The sequence below is a fragment of the Drosophila erecta genome, unplaced genomic scaffold (genome assembly GCF_003286155.1).
Source record: "Drosophila erecta strain 14021-0224.00,06,07 unplaced genomic scaffold, DereRS2 tig00000055-arrow-pilon, whole genome shotgun sequence".
Lineage (NCBI taxonomy): Eukaryota > Metazoa > Arthropoda > Insecta > Diptera > Drosophilidae > Drosophila > Drosophila erecta.
In genome coordinates this window covers 15,985,632-16,000,347 of record NW_020825200.1, presented here as the reverse complement: position 1 = coordinate 16,000,347, position 14,716 = coordinate 15,985,632, and the positions used below count along the sequence as shown (strand labels likewise).

The window sequence follows — 14,716 nt, the reverse complement described above, 5'->3', positions numbered from 1 at the left end:
CGTTCTTGGGAAAGCTTACCGCGTGCTTTGCAGGGGCCAAGGAAGAGAACCCGGCATTTTAACTTGTTTACATACAGCTGGCAGTCAGCTGATCCTGAAAACGTCGGCTTGCGTCAAACGCGGCAAGGTCACTGCGTGGGCGGTCCCCCATTTTGTGGGTGGGGACATGGCTTCCCCAACGAGAATGTGCGTGCTCGCAATTGTCGAACTTTGACTCTGTCGCAGCCAATTTATTATGCATTGCATTTATTTTTAGACCAGCTAGCTCGAAAACCGAAAATGGACCCACCCACGGAGGCCTCAATTCCATAATTCCCATAATTGCCATACCATCTCATCCATCCACCGATTTGCCGCTCGATTTTCACCTCCGGCAGGCAGCAGGTGGCCCATGCCGATACTTTTATTGCTGATACCATTGTTCGATCTGATGTTCTTCTTTATTGTTTGCACTAAATGTGCAGAATTTGCTCAAGGCTGGCCCGCGGGAGATCTCTCCAGATACTTGTTTGTCGTAAATCATAATTAAAGCAGGCGTGTGTGCCGATGAACGAGGCGCCACGGGCTTTGGGTCAAATAAAAAAGTGAATGCGCAAATATTTATGTTATCTGAAATTCCATTGAACTTGAACTTTCCCAGTTCGAAGACTTTTCAGTCCCAGGACAACGATTCCACAGGCATTTATAGTAAAAATGTTAGCAAAAGACAAATTTCACAGTTGCCATATTTTCATTCATCAAAAAGAACCGCATTCAAGAAGCGCAACAAGTAATCACTTCCGAATAACCGAGCAGCCGTATGTTCTGCCGAATGTTTAACAACAAATAGCTGAGAATGATATACTTGTGTATCCGAGAATTATTGATATTCACACACGCGACGGCGTCTCGCAGTCAAAATGTTCTTTGCCGCTCGAAAACGATGTACGAGTATTTATAAAACAACGCGAAAATGCTGAAAATAGGAAAGAGATGCGACTGGCCAGGGAGGAGACCAGACCAGACCAGACCAGAGGAGCACATAGATCTGCGTTGACTTCCTCCTACTCGGGCGACGACTGGGGACCGCGGACTGCAGTAAAAGTGCTGTTTAGAATCTGATTGAGATTTCAGTTCGCTGGGAGACGATCGTCGAACGAGACCGTAGCTGAATTTTCATGTCGCGCTGTGGCTAGACATCAGGAAAATATATATATCCCTATATATGTATATTCATGTGCTACCAGCTGGCAGTGGCAGTTTTGAGTGCGGCAAGTCGCGTCAAGTGAAATCGAATTATGTAAGTGATTGCCCGTTCATGGCCGGTCGATCCAAACCATTCCGCAAGTTCAAAGGCCAATTGAAAATCGCACCGTAATTAAATCGATCTGAAGTGTTCTAAATATATAACTCAGCTAAATTTAAACGCGGAGAACGCTCCATGGGAAAGTTCAAGGCATTGGGCAGGATAAACAATCAAATCGCCAAATCAAGTATACAAAATAAAATGAGTTTTTTAAGCTAATTTGCCAATTTGAAATAATGAAAAACTGGCACTTAACAAAATACGCAAATATAGGCAAGCCAAAGAAATGTTTAAAAATAGTTCCCACCGTTCTCCCATAAAAATAAAACTTTTTCCCTCGCCGCGTGAGACTGTGTCTGTGAGTCAGCATTGCGTTTGCCTCTTGCCACTTGCCACTCGAAGTCGCCGCACGGAGGAGGCGGATCTTCTGGCTGGGATGGAGGTGGGACCGGCCCACGCCCCTCCCACCACTGCAGGCGGCGTTCATAAATATTGCTGTGTTGCTATTGTGACACAAATTCGGCCCAAATGTATGGAGTAACTGCGCAGGTTTCAAAAATAGCGCAACAGACACGGGAGTGCAGCCCAGGGAACACGTTGCGTATGCGCGATGGGGGAGCACATGTGGCATGGTTTTTGCTTCTCGACTCCGAAAATTATGGACACATTTCATGGCCCGTTACGCACGTAACTAGTGCGTGCAAATTGTGCCACAGTGGTCGACTAATATGGTTCCAATGAAATTCAGAGGATAAAAAACAAACTTTATACAACGGAAAGCGTATCAAAGTATTCCCAACATAAACTGTTGTTTGCGGGACTTGGACATTTGGGCTTATACATATATGGGGCAGAAAGACTTACAGAAGCTGCAGTATCGACAGAACTAGAAGTTCTAATCATAGTATAGGCATAAAATGATTTATTTTTTGATTTATCATTACAACTATTTCTAAAGCGGAAAAAGTGTAGGGAATACATGAACACAAGGCATAGTTATATCTATCGCTGCTATCTTTTGAACAATCTTAACTCAAAAGTATACGCAAGAGATAACTAATTTCTTGGAAATACAGATACACATGTCGTAGGCCACGGAGAAACAAGATATTGAGTTGAAAAGTCTGAAAACTTGGACGCAAATAATAAAGCAAACTTGACAAATATACGCAGATCAATATTAGAAATGTTGTTTAGGCCATGATTTAATTCTTTGGCAGCATTTTTGATTTGGCCACCTGCGTCATTACAAAATACATATTCGCTCGGCATTTAGTCAATTTCATTACTCTCTCTGTTAGTTTTTCGCTCGCTTTTATTTTCGAGCATTTACATGAAATTCTCTTCTGTTCGAAACTTTTGAAAACTATTCTCAAATCCGAAATCTTCTCCCTCATCCAATCTCCTTGCAATTTCTTGGCATCTCAGCCACTTAGCCGCGTTGACAGAGTGAGTCGATTGAGTCACAAAACAGCACTTCCCTCTTTCGGATGATTTCATAAATAAACAAGCCCGAAAATGTTTTGCCAAAATATATACATTTTTCTTTTTTTCTATGCACCGAAAGATATTTTAGACTACATTTAGCAGTTTTACTCGCGATCGAACTCTGGCAGCGTTTAGTTTTGTGCAAGGCATTCACGAAACTGCATTTTGGTTGGCTCCGTGGGCTCCGGAATTTGGGTGAGCCGGCTAAAAATATGCATTCATAATTCGCATTTTCTGGCACTTTGCTTAATTGAATTTGAAGTCGTTTGAAGTGGCTGCGGATGGGCGAAAATATAGCACGGGCCATTGGTGATCTATAAATAAAAATAATAATACTATTTTGTTGCTGACGTCCTTAGATGAAATAGGAACCCAATCAAGCTTAGAGAGACGATTAAGTGACGGCAAAACCCAGACGAAAAATCGACCAAGATGACGACCCACCAGTTGCTAAACAAGAATGTTCGCACCATGCCCTCCTGGGTGGTAAGCCAATACCCAGTGCACCAGCCCATATCCAATGGCACTAATTACCCATTTCAGACGGAGGCAAATGACCGCATTGGGCCTAAACCACCACCCACTCCACCAAACGGGGTGGCTGGCGGTCTTCCCAAGGCGCCTGCCCTGCCGCCCAAGGCGAAGAGTACGCCCGAACCGGACTACGAGATCATCGAGTTCTCCAGTCAGCAGTACTCCAACGAACCGATGAAGACCACACTGATCAGAACCAAGACGCCAGGTGGGCAACCATTTGTATATTACACGTGTTTGAAATATTACCAGAATAATTATATCATTCCTTGCAGACAACAAGCTGAAGTGCACCTTGTGTGGTTCCCAGAATCCCTGGGTAACCTGTGCCGAGTGCGCGGGCCAGATCTTTTGCGCCTCCTGCGACGACATGTTCCACAAGCATCCCAAACGCAAGCAGCACGTGCGAAAGGCAAGTACTCCCGATCCAGCATGAAGGTGAAATTGATAACTTGGACTTGCAGGCAGTGGAGCAGGGCACACCGCCGATTCCGCCGAAGGCACAGGCCGGTGGTGGGGCACCACCACCAGTGGCGCCTCCACGACGCACCAAGCGAGGCCTGTTGACACCGTTTCTGGGCCGCAAGGATCAGGTACGCCACTGCACGATCTCCTAGACCCGTAAGAAAGACCCGAGAAAAGCCCCTTCATGGGCTACTCGTAGAACCAAGTTTGTAAACTTCAATTTGAATGCTTCAATAAAAGAGTCCTTGAAACCAGAACGCCCGCCCAAAATTTAGAACCAACGAACCAGACATCTCAATAGTTACCCGAATACCCATACGAAATGGCACCCAACCCGACTCTTTTCCAGATGCTGCCGCCGCCCTCGCCCACGCCCTCGCACAAGTCGCTGGGCGGCTGGCGGGGATCGCTCGGGGGCGGGGCCACGCCCCCAGTGCCTCCAGTAGCCACCAGCTCAGTCAGCCAGATGAACAACCGACCACTGCCAGATCCACCGCGCAGCGAGGGCGGGGGATCTTCTAGGTCGGGCACCCCCAAGTCCGTGTTCGACACCATCCAGCGTCCGCCGTCGGTGCAGCTGGAGAAGATCAAGAGCAAGGCCAGCGCCACTTTGGACCGCATGGCCATACTGCAGCAGCGGTACCGCCAGCAGAAGGCTCGCCAGGATCTGAGCGCCAACAGCGAACAGGTGAGTGAGTCGTTGACCCCGTATTCCCCTCATCACTGAGTGTATCGTATTGTCTTTGCTCGGAGAAAATTGTGTCAAGGATCACTTAGCACTGCAGGATATTATCCTTGACACCATTTGATCCGAGCACCTCGAATCTCGTCTCGTCATGTGTCGTTTCTCCCTTTCCTCTCTCTTTCTTTCTCCGTTTCTCGTTGGTCATTTCCCAACCGCAGCATTTGTCGAATGGAGCCGGCTTCGAGCACTGGTCACACATTTCACCATCGCCCTCGCATTTTCGTTCCGGCAGCATGTCATCTGGTCTGAACTCATCCCATTTCGATCTCTCGGATGACTCACAATTTCACAATTCCTTGCTGCTCCAACAACGACAGGCGGCCGGCGCCCAGCGGCGGCAGATGAGCACCTCGGTGTTCAACCTCAACTCCAGTCCACGTCGCCCACTGGCCGAAGCCCAGAACGGAAGCGCCTGGCTCGCGAATCAGCGCATCCAGCAGGTGAGTTGGAGCTTCACGATGCCCTAGGAATTAAGATACCATTCCGGTTTCAGGCCCAATCAATGGCGCAGCTGAACTGCGCCGGATGTCAGCAGAGCCAGCAGCATCCCGGCTGGCCACAGCATCCACACCACGCACATCCTCAGCACCAGCACCCCGATCAGTGGTCACAGTTCGGCTCCCAACAGCAGTTCAACAACTCCAATCTGTCCCTCAACGTGGGACCGGGCTACATCTCGCAACAGCATCATCCACACTATCCGCCGCCGGTGTTCATGACCCAGCGCGGAATGATGCCCAATGTGTATCCAGGCGCACCCGGCTATCCCATGATGCATCCAGGTGAAAACCGCAACCTCCCATTTTAACAAATAATTTATTGGCTTCTAAATGCACAGGCGTCATGGGAATGCCGCCTTCAGCTGCCTCCAGAGCTGCATCCCGTTCGCGGTACGCTGCATCACCAACACCCAGTCGCAAGTCGATGTCCTTGCGTCGCAAGCGCAACAGCTACGTGGATGACGAGCTTACGGATGACGAGGACTCCGACCAGGATGACCGCAGATCCCTGGTGTCCAATCGCTCTGGCATGACCAGTGCCTCGCGCTCCCAGCACCACCAAACCCACCACCAGCCCCGCCAAAGGCGTCTGTCCAGTGCCTCCCAGCTCATAGCCAGCGATGAATTGGACGGCGATCAGAGGCACGGGATGAGGCAGCACAAGATGCGAGATCGACGGGGCTCCATTGCCAAGTCCGTGCAGAGCGAGTGGCTGCCGGAGCGACGGGAAAATGAGGGCACCCTTACCAGAAACAAAACAGCAGTGGACGCGGCCAGAACCAGTCGCATTTACTCCGACCTGGAGTCCGAGGGATCGGGTGCTCGGGCCCTGGTCCAAGCCAAGATCCAGCAGAAGCTCCAAGAAGCCGATCAGCACAAGTCCTCAAAGAAGGCTGAGCAGAAACGCAAGCCGGAGATGAAGGACGAGAACACACAGGCTGCAGCGGTGGTGCAAAAAGTGGTGACACCAGCCCATGAGGAGAGTGCCTCGGAATACGAGGAAGTGGTCGAAGAGGTAACCGCCTCGGAGAGTGAGGCTGAGGCTGAAACAGCACCCGATCCCCAGGCAGTTCCGGACGAGATTGGAGCTGATGATCTCGGTCCACCACCTTCCACCCCAGACCACGAATGGGAGTGCGAGTTCTGCACGTTCGTGAACGAGCCCAACATTAAGATCTGCTCCATATGCTGCAAAACGCCCAGCAGACCTCCAGTGCCGCCCAACAAGGCCAAGAAGGTTGAGGAAAAACCACAGCCGCCAGCTGAAAAGTCAAGTAATATCAAAGCGTCCTCCAAGCCGGAAGCCAGGCAATCGCAAAAGCCTATTACAAAGAGCCAACCACCCAGTCAGAAACCCGTTGCTGCGTCTGCGAAGACCACTCATACCACCTCCACATCTAGCTCCAAGTCGCCAACTGTAAACTCCAAGAGCACTTCCAGTATTCCCGTCAAGACACCATCGAAGTCCACACTGAAAACTGCGTCGGAAAACGAGTCCGATAACTCGCTGGCCAAGAGTCTTCTGCACAAAGGTAGGATACAAAAGAGAATCTCATTTTTCGAAGGCACAAAGGCCTAACCCCAATCTCCAAAGACTATACCTAGTTAGTACACTAATAGAGCCATAAACTGTAAGCCTGCAATTAACGCATTTATGGAAACGAAATACAAAACAGAACCACAACCCAAGCCGCATCCCGTTTGTTTGATTTCAATCCGTTGGTGACCCCGACCCCGTTCCCCCAAAGCTAATGCTCTCATCCGTATCGTTCCAGAGTCCGTAGAAAACATTTGGAATACTCTGGATGAGAGCATTCAGGCGCAGGCGGAGCAGGTACTCAAGAAGGCGCAAAAGGTCTCCACGGGCTGTGGTGGGACTCCTCCCAGGGAAACCGCGGCCGTGGAAACGGGAACCTCGCCGCCTCCTCAGAGCATTTCCACGCAGACCTACGACGCCCTGCCCTTCAACTCAAAGCAGGAGGAAATCCCCACCGTTGTTCCTGACCGCTTCACGACTCCAGAACCAAATAAGATGGAGCGGCGTCCGCACTATCGCAGCAACTCGCAGCTGCAGCAAGAGAACGAGCGATATCGGAGTGCCAATGACCTGAGGTATCACGACGGCTTTGGATTGGATCCCTACAGTGCCGGCCTGGTCACCAAAAGACCCAATTTCATAAACGAGCTCCGCATGCTGCAACTTGTAAGTGTTTACGGCCTTATTGGATAGTTGACAACAAATCCTACGTATCCATGTGTTCCAGCAAGTATCTTCACCTTTCGATATGCCCCATGAGACATTCGGAGTCAAGCACGAACCTGCCAGAGACCCGGAAACGGAAATGCACATCATACTGAAAGAACTGGAGCTGTACAAGTTCACGGTGGAGGAACTGGAGGCTGCCCTGAAGTACTGCTCCCCGGACACTCATCCGATTCAGTGGCTGCGCGAGAACTGGCACAAGCTGGTGCAGACCGTGCAGAGTTTGTCCACCAAGTACGGCCAGGAGAGGGGCGAAAACACGATCGGAACCGTGTCCCAAAACGAGGCCCGCGAGGCGCTGCGCAATTCGGGGGGAAATGTGTGGCAGGCGGTGGCGGACTGCATCCAACAAAGGCAGCAGAAGTACAGGAAACTGGCGGCCAAGGGGAACTTCCTGCGGGACGACATCGTGAACGCGCTGACGGCGCACCAAGGTAATGTGGAGCAGGCGCTGGTGGAGCTGAATCGCACGCAACTCAAGCCATTTCTAATGCGCATCTGGGGCTCGCCGAATGGCGTTGAGAATGAGAGTGGCGCGGCCATAGACACCAAGTCGGGTTAGTTTGTAGATCGTCCATCAGCCAATCGCAGTGCCATAATGTCCCATTTTTCTCTCTCCCCCGCATTCATTTGCCAATGCAGATATCCATGACTTTTTGAACACTCACGCTTTGGAATGTCTGCAGCCCCCGCTGGCTGGACAGAGTCCTAGTCCCGCCCAAGCCAATCCATTCGACCAGCCTCGCACGGACGACAGCCCTGTCAAGTCCACCTATGCCACACCTAGTCCCTATCAGCTGGAGGACAGCACCCTGAAGAACCTGGAGATACTCATTGGCAACATGGAGCAGAACCAGGCCAAGCAGAACCAGGAGGTTCTGCGATCCATAGAGACCATGCTGGACACATTCAAGGGCAAGCCGGATCTGGAGTACGAAACGGATCCAGAGATAATGCGTATCCTTACCAAGAGCCCCATTAGCACGTTGAAACCATCGGGGCCTGCGGAGGATAAGTCCGCCGAAGATGTGAAGAACTTTGTCTGGCAACACATTCAGGAAATTGTGCCCAACCTGGTGCAACAGGTCGAGCAAGAGCTCATGGAGAAGCCGGAAGAGGTACCTACTATTGAGGTGGAACAACCAAAGGAGCCTCAGCCTCAGCCTCAACTCGAGCCTGAACCCGAGCCCACACCGAGTGTCGATCCAGCTGTCTTCATCATGGAGGAAGTTATCAAGCCCAATTTAAGGGAAGCAAGCATACGTGAAGAGGTGCAGCCCGGTTTTATCTATGCCACCGAAATAGCCAACTTCAAGTTGGAGTTTGATCGCGGCACCGAGCGATTTCACGAGACGGAATGGGAAAGCAGCGATCTTACGGATGCAGAACGCATTGTGTACAAATGCTATATGGCTCCAGAAGAGGAATCTAACCAGAAAGTAGAACAGGTAGCTGTTGAAAGTGCAGTAACTTTGCTTCCAGCTGCCAAAACGCAAGAAGAATCCGCTCCAGAAATGCCCGGTTTGGCGGCTGGAAATACAGAAGTAGAACCATCAAAACCAGAAACACCAACAAGAAAAGAGACCGTTGATGAGCAACTGGACCAGCCTGGAAACCAAGAAACACCACTAATAACTACAGATGAGATAATTATTGTTGCAGTTCCACAGTCAGCTGAAAGTGATAGACCAAAACCAATAGAAAGTAATTTGCGAATTGGGCAAAATGTGCCAGAAGTACAAGCCCTGTCTGATGACCAGCCAAGCACAAGTAGAGAAGCCAACCGAAGAGGTAGGAGGTCCCAGCAATCAAAAAAAGGAAGATCCCGCGAGCAAAGCCAAAAGCCAACGAATCGCAAAAAGCTACCGAACCATATCGATCAGAAAGAAAGTGAGTCAAAAACAGCAGCCATCACGGATCTGAGTGCTGCTTCAAGTAATATCCAGTCAGTTGTATCTGCATCCGATCCTGAAACTCGCACACCCCATAAAATAATATCTGAAAGGACAGATAGCAAGTCTTTGGACCCACCCCCTTCGAATCAGAGTTTGGGTCATATTATTGAAAACGAGCCTTCCATGGAAAAAATCGATATTGTAACGGAAAGTATACCAACACAAAATGCGGCGGATTTTGTATCGGATCAACCCAATGAAGTTTTAGAAATTCCGGTTATGGGAAACGCGGAGAAAGTATATGAACCCACTGCAAATCCAATCGAAGAAACTACATCCTTACCAAACAGTACGATTATTTCAGAACAAGCTGAAGAGCCTGAAGAACCAGAAAAACCTGACGAAGTATCTGAAACAACAGACGCAATTCAAAACCCTCGAGAAGAATCAAGCATTGAAATTGTCAGCCCTCCAAGCGAGGAACAATCTGAATCTCTAAAAGCACAGGAAGATAATGTAGAAGAAACATTAGCCATCACATCTCCACCAACCACAGACGTAACCCCATTTGCAGAAAACGACATAACGCCTAGTACCTCATCAATATCTAACGAACAGAAGCAAAGTCCTAAGCGTATTTCAAAGATACCCGTAAGAACCCTGAGCAGCAACAGTCTGCGCAGTGAGAGTCGGGCCAGCAATCGGACTCCAACGGTCAGTGATGAGATCGAAAGGGAAGATGCGCCCCTTGCGGAAACAGTCAGTGCTCCAAAACCAGGAGAGCTAACCGACAACAGGGATGTTCCTCTCGTCAGCCAAGCAGACCAGTCCGAAAAGGATACTAGCATTGTCGAAGAATCTGCAGGCAAGAGTCTTGGCTTAGAGCTGGAGGAACATAATCCGCATGCAACTGCTATAGCAGTCACTCCCACAGACTCGGAGGAAGTATTCGAAGATGCTCCTGAATTCAGCGGTAGCGATGGAACGAGACCCCCTGATGAAACCGCTTCCGATGCAGAACTTTATAGTCTTGATAGCGATGAGCAGCGGGCTGAAACCAAATCCCCAGAGAACGAAGTGATCCTGCTGCTGGACGAGGAATCCCAGCTGGAATCTTCGATAGCCAAGTCCGAAAGCAACGCAAGCCTTGATTCCCAGTCAAGTGAATCAGAAACGTCCAAGGTTGTGCTCAAGGAATTTGTTCCCTCTGGAGATCCGGCCAAACAGAACCTCAGCGAACTGGTCGAGGACACTCAACGTTTGATCAAGCAGATGCGCGATGAGATCAGCATGGATGAGTTCGAGTCCACCGATGAGGACGAATACTCCGATGAATACTCCGATGAGTACGACGAAGGAGAAGAAGAGGAGTGGTACGACAGCGAGGGAGAAGAAGAGGGAGACTTCGATGGGGAGGAGGGCAATACCTATAACGAGCACGCATCTTACATCGAGGAGGCCTCCACTGGCGACGAAGGCACCGAAATTGAGGACATAATGGAGGAGGACGAGGATCAGGCTAATGAGGACGAGCCGCAGCCCGCACAAATACCACTAGACATTGAACCAGTCATATCGCCTGCTCTATCAGTCACGCCCACCAACCAAGAAACTGAAACGATCGCACCCACTGAGGTTGTTTCCTCCACAGGAACGAGCCTGGAGGCAGAGTTGCTGAATCCTGAAGGGGGATCCACTTTGCCCTCACAGATTGTTCAGGAGGATATCAAGGTGGAAGCTCTTCCCATTCAGTCACCTCCCATCATAGCTGACTCGGAAACTCGACCTGCAGAGCAACCAGTTGAGCTGGTGCTAGAAATCCCTTCAGAAGCTGTGCATCCTGCCGTTGAATCTGATGGCCTTGAAGAAGCCACTGCCCTGCCGATAACACCTGCACCACCCATTGCTGGTTCCGAATCGCGACCTGTGGAGCCGCCTGTCGAAACAGTACTGGAAGAACCCAAAAAGGTAACCCCGAGCATTAAAAACAAGACTGCACACAGTGGGACTGCCGCCAAAGGTGCCTCCACGTCAAGTACGACTAAAACAAACAAGTCCACAGTCAGTAAGATTCCCAAGCCCACCAATGAACCCACTAACAAATCGAATAGCGTACCCTTGAACAAGAAGGTTCCGCTGCGCTCCAAGTCCTTCTCGGCTCCCATGGGCATTTCGTCCGTGCCGCTCAAGAGCAGTCCCATTACCAAGAAGTCCATCAACGACGCCATCAGCAGGTTTAACTCCAATCAGGCCGATGGTCCCAGCACCAGTGGAGCAGCGGCGGCGGCTGCAGCGGCATTGTTGAAGCCTCGATCCCAGCCCAGAATCCCCAAGAAGAAGTACCACGAGACCTGCTTCTCTGACGACGACTACGAGACCTCGGCCACGGAGGAGGAGCCGGAGGAGCCCAACATGGCCGAACCCCAGAAAGCAGAGCAGCTGAAGCGTAAGATGAGTATGCCCGTTTTCCGGGCATATCCTAGTGTTCAAGAGCCGGTTATCGAGGACCCAGCGGTGTGTACCAGCCGAGACTCAGCCAAGCCAGTTCTATAATCATCTTGGAACGTTTGCCTGCTCATTTCAGATCCTTGCCCGCAAGTACGTCGAGCAGGAGCTGGTGACCAATATCGCTGAGGCCCAGATAGCCGCCACCTTGGTGAGCATGAAGTTCTCGGAGGACGTGGCCTTGTGGGCGGCCCGGGAGTGCTCAGATCTGGACCAGGCCATTTCCATGCTCCAGCAGGAATGCGAGCTCTGCATGAACAGCTATCCCATGAATCAGATGGTGTCCATGCTCAAGTGTCTTCACAAGTGCTGCAAGCAGTGTGCCAAGAGCTACTTTACAGTTCAGGTGAGTGGCTTAACTGGTGAAAATGCTCCTGAACATCACCTGAACTCCCTTTCCCAGATAACCGATCGCAGTATCAACGATTGCAGTTGCCCGTTCTGCAAGCTGCCCGAGTTGAGCAATGAGGCTCAGCACGAGGATGAGCACCTCGAGTACTTCTCCAACCTGGACATCTTCCTGAAGAGCATCCTGGACAACGACGTGCACGAACTGTTCCAGCGCAAGTTGCGCGACCGATCGCTGCTGCAGGACCCCAACTTCAAGTGGTGCATCCAGTGCTCCTCCGGCTTCTTCGCCCGGCCCAAGCAGAAGCGGCTGATCTGTCCGGACTGTGGATCCGTCACCTGCGCCCAGTGCCGCAAGCCCTGGGAGCGCCAGCACGAGGGCAGCAGCTGCGAGGCTTACCTGGAGTGGAAGCGCGAAAACGACCCCGAGCTGCAGGCCCAGGGTGTCCAGGAGCACTTGGCGCAGAACGGCATCGACTGTCCCAAGTGCAAGTTCCGGTACTCGCTGGCCAGGTATGTTTAGATATAAAGATATAAATATTGGTGAGTGGTTTCTCGGTACAAGCACATTTCTCGACCTGCACAGGGGCGGATGCATGCATTTCACCTGCACCCAGTGCAAATTTGAGTTCTGCTACGGATGCGCCCGGCCCTTCATGATGGGCGCCAAGTGCACGGTGTCCATGTACTGCGCCAAGCTCGGCCTGCATGCCCATCATCCGCGCAACTGCCTGTTCTACCTGAGAGACAAGATCCCCATGCAGCTGCAGTTCCTGCTCAAGGAGCAGAAGGTCAAGTTCGACACGGAGCCCGTACAGCTCAAGGACGAGTCCAGCAGTTCGTCCAAGGCTCGTGCCCAGGCGCGCTGTCCCATCCCGCTGCAAAAGGAGACGCCACAAGGACTTGTCGATACAGTGTGCAACACCGAAGTTCCGGACAAGCACGCTGGCATGTGTCGGTAAGCTAAAGATCGGGGCAGCCCCGATTTAAAAACAGCCCCATTGTAAACACATATATCCCCATAATTCGCTATCATTTAAGCACACACTACGTAGAGTATTTGGCCGGCAAGGTTGCCAAGGCTGGCATCGATCCACTGCCCATCTTCGATTTGACGGACTGCGTCCAGGAGCTTCGGAGGCGGGGCATCGCTCTGCCGGAGCGAGGACCCTGGGATACCGATGAGATCTACAAGAATATGTGCTCCGAGGTGGGTGTTGGCTTTCATCAACTGATGGCTTTATCGATTTCCTTTTAATTCGTTGGCCTTAATCGGTTTTCTGTACGCGGAAATCGAGTTTTCTGCGGCAGGGGTGCGATTTGTTTTTTTTTTTGGCCGGCTGATTCAGCGTCCGCCCCCGTCGATGGATCGACGCGGAAAAAGGCAAATACAACGAAAACGAGATCTTTTAGCCGCTAACTAAATTTGGATGCCTTCTGACGTATTTCACACGCTTCTTAATTGATATTCGTTTTATTATTATTTAATTGTAAACAGTTTGGCGGTCGAATCGATAATGTTTATAAATGTACCTATCTCTCAATCTGGATCTTACTTTTAGGTAATCAAACAGCATATACCACTGAAATCGGCATGAGCAACTGATGTTCTGGAAGCAGACGACTGCTGCAATTCTTCACCAATATCTCTGATTTATGCCGGCACTTTTATAGACATTTTTATACACCTACCCACTCGCGAAACAAACTAGTGCTAGATAGTTCGTTAGACAGTAGACATGGCATGTATACACGTTCATTGTACTCCCACTCATCGTTCATCCATCCAGAAACCCTTCCCATTTTGTTTAGTTACTAAGAGATGGAAACAACAAACCGAAAATCCGCACGTGTAATTGAGTGCATCCAATAAACGGCATCACGTATGTGAAAATCCAATCCAATCGCTTCTAGATTTATTTAAAGCTTTTCAGCCTTTGCCTAACACTGTGCAGATGGTAGCTTTGGAAAGTGGGCGGTTCGAAGACTTTTGCATTCGCCATATCGGCACAACCTGGTCGACCCAGGTAGTCTGTGACCCAGCATTCAAACGGGTCCGACTTCGAGATACTGCGCCAGAAATTCATCGAGAATACCTTGCAATTCGATTTCTTCCTCGATTTGGACTGCAGAAGTCATGGATCCGCTGAAACCGACATGCAGACTCTGAAGATGCTCTTTAAGCGGCACTTGCCATGGACCAGAGGCGATGGGTTGGCTAAATCTGGTAGAGATGCCCACTCCCTCAAAGCGCCTGGTGGTGACGCGCAGGGGTTTGGAATTGCTTGGAAGGTCCCATGAGGACGCGATGGGAATGCCAGCTGGCCATCGATGCCACCGGTAGCCGCATCGCCGGGATTCTACTTCTGCAGCCGAGCTCATCCACGAGGCACCATGGAGGCATGGGAGGCACCACGCACTCCACGAAGATGGCGCTGCTCAACGAGGAGTTCATGAAGATAAGCTCCACCACGGGCTGGTACCGAAGTCCGTATGAACACCACCACAGGAATGCAGGAGCCTTCACTAACATATGAACACTAATGTGAGTCCCATTGGAATGCTGCTGTTAAACAAAGTCAAGAGAATAAACAATCAGCATGATTATCAGCATAATTAGCATGTTCGAATGGAAGGTGCCAATTTGTGGCTCTGAAAATCGTCAACTATAAAATGACTGCATACTTT

General features: G+C 50.4%; 1 protein-coding gene across 1 annotated transcript; it reads left to right on the top strand.

Moving 5' to 3' along the window:
* The first annotated feature begins 969 nt into the window (after window positions 1-969).
* LOC6541984 lies at window positions 970-13,932 on the top strand. The gene is made up of 17 exons (XM_026979650.1): window positions 970-1,279; window positions 3,133-3,259; window positions 3,317-3,515; window positions 3,583-3,723; window positions 3,776-3,900; window positions 4,122-4,460; window positions 4,676-4,957; window positions 5,011-5,299; window positions 5,356-6,549; window positions 6,793-7,220; window positions 7,282-7,837; window positions 7,923-11,689; window positions 11,760-12,026; window positions 12,084-12,541; window positions 12,615-12,986; window positions 13,070-13,238; window positions 13,591-13,932. Exons 2-17 carry the CDS (start codon window positions 3,206-3,208, stop codon window positions 13,624-13,626), a joined length of 8,676 nt encoding a protein of 2,891 aa, XP_026835451.1. The 5' UTR covers window positions 970-1,279; window positions 3,133-3,205; the 3' UTR covers window positions 13,627-13,932.
* Window positions 13,933-14,716: the final 784 nt, after the last annotated feature.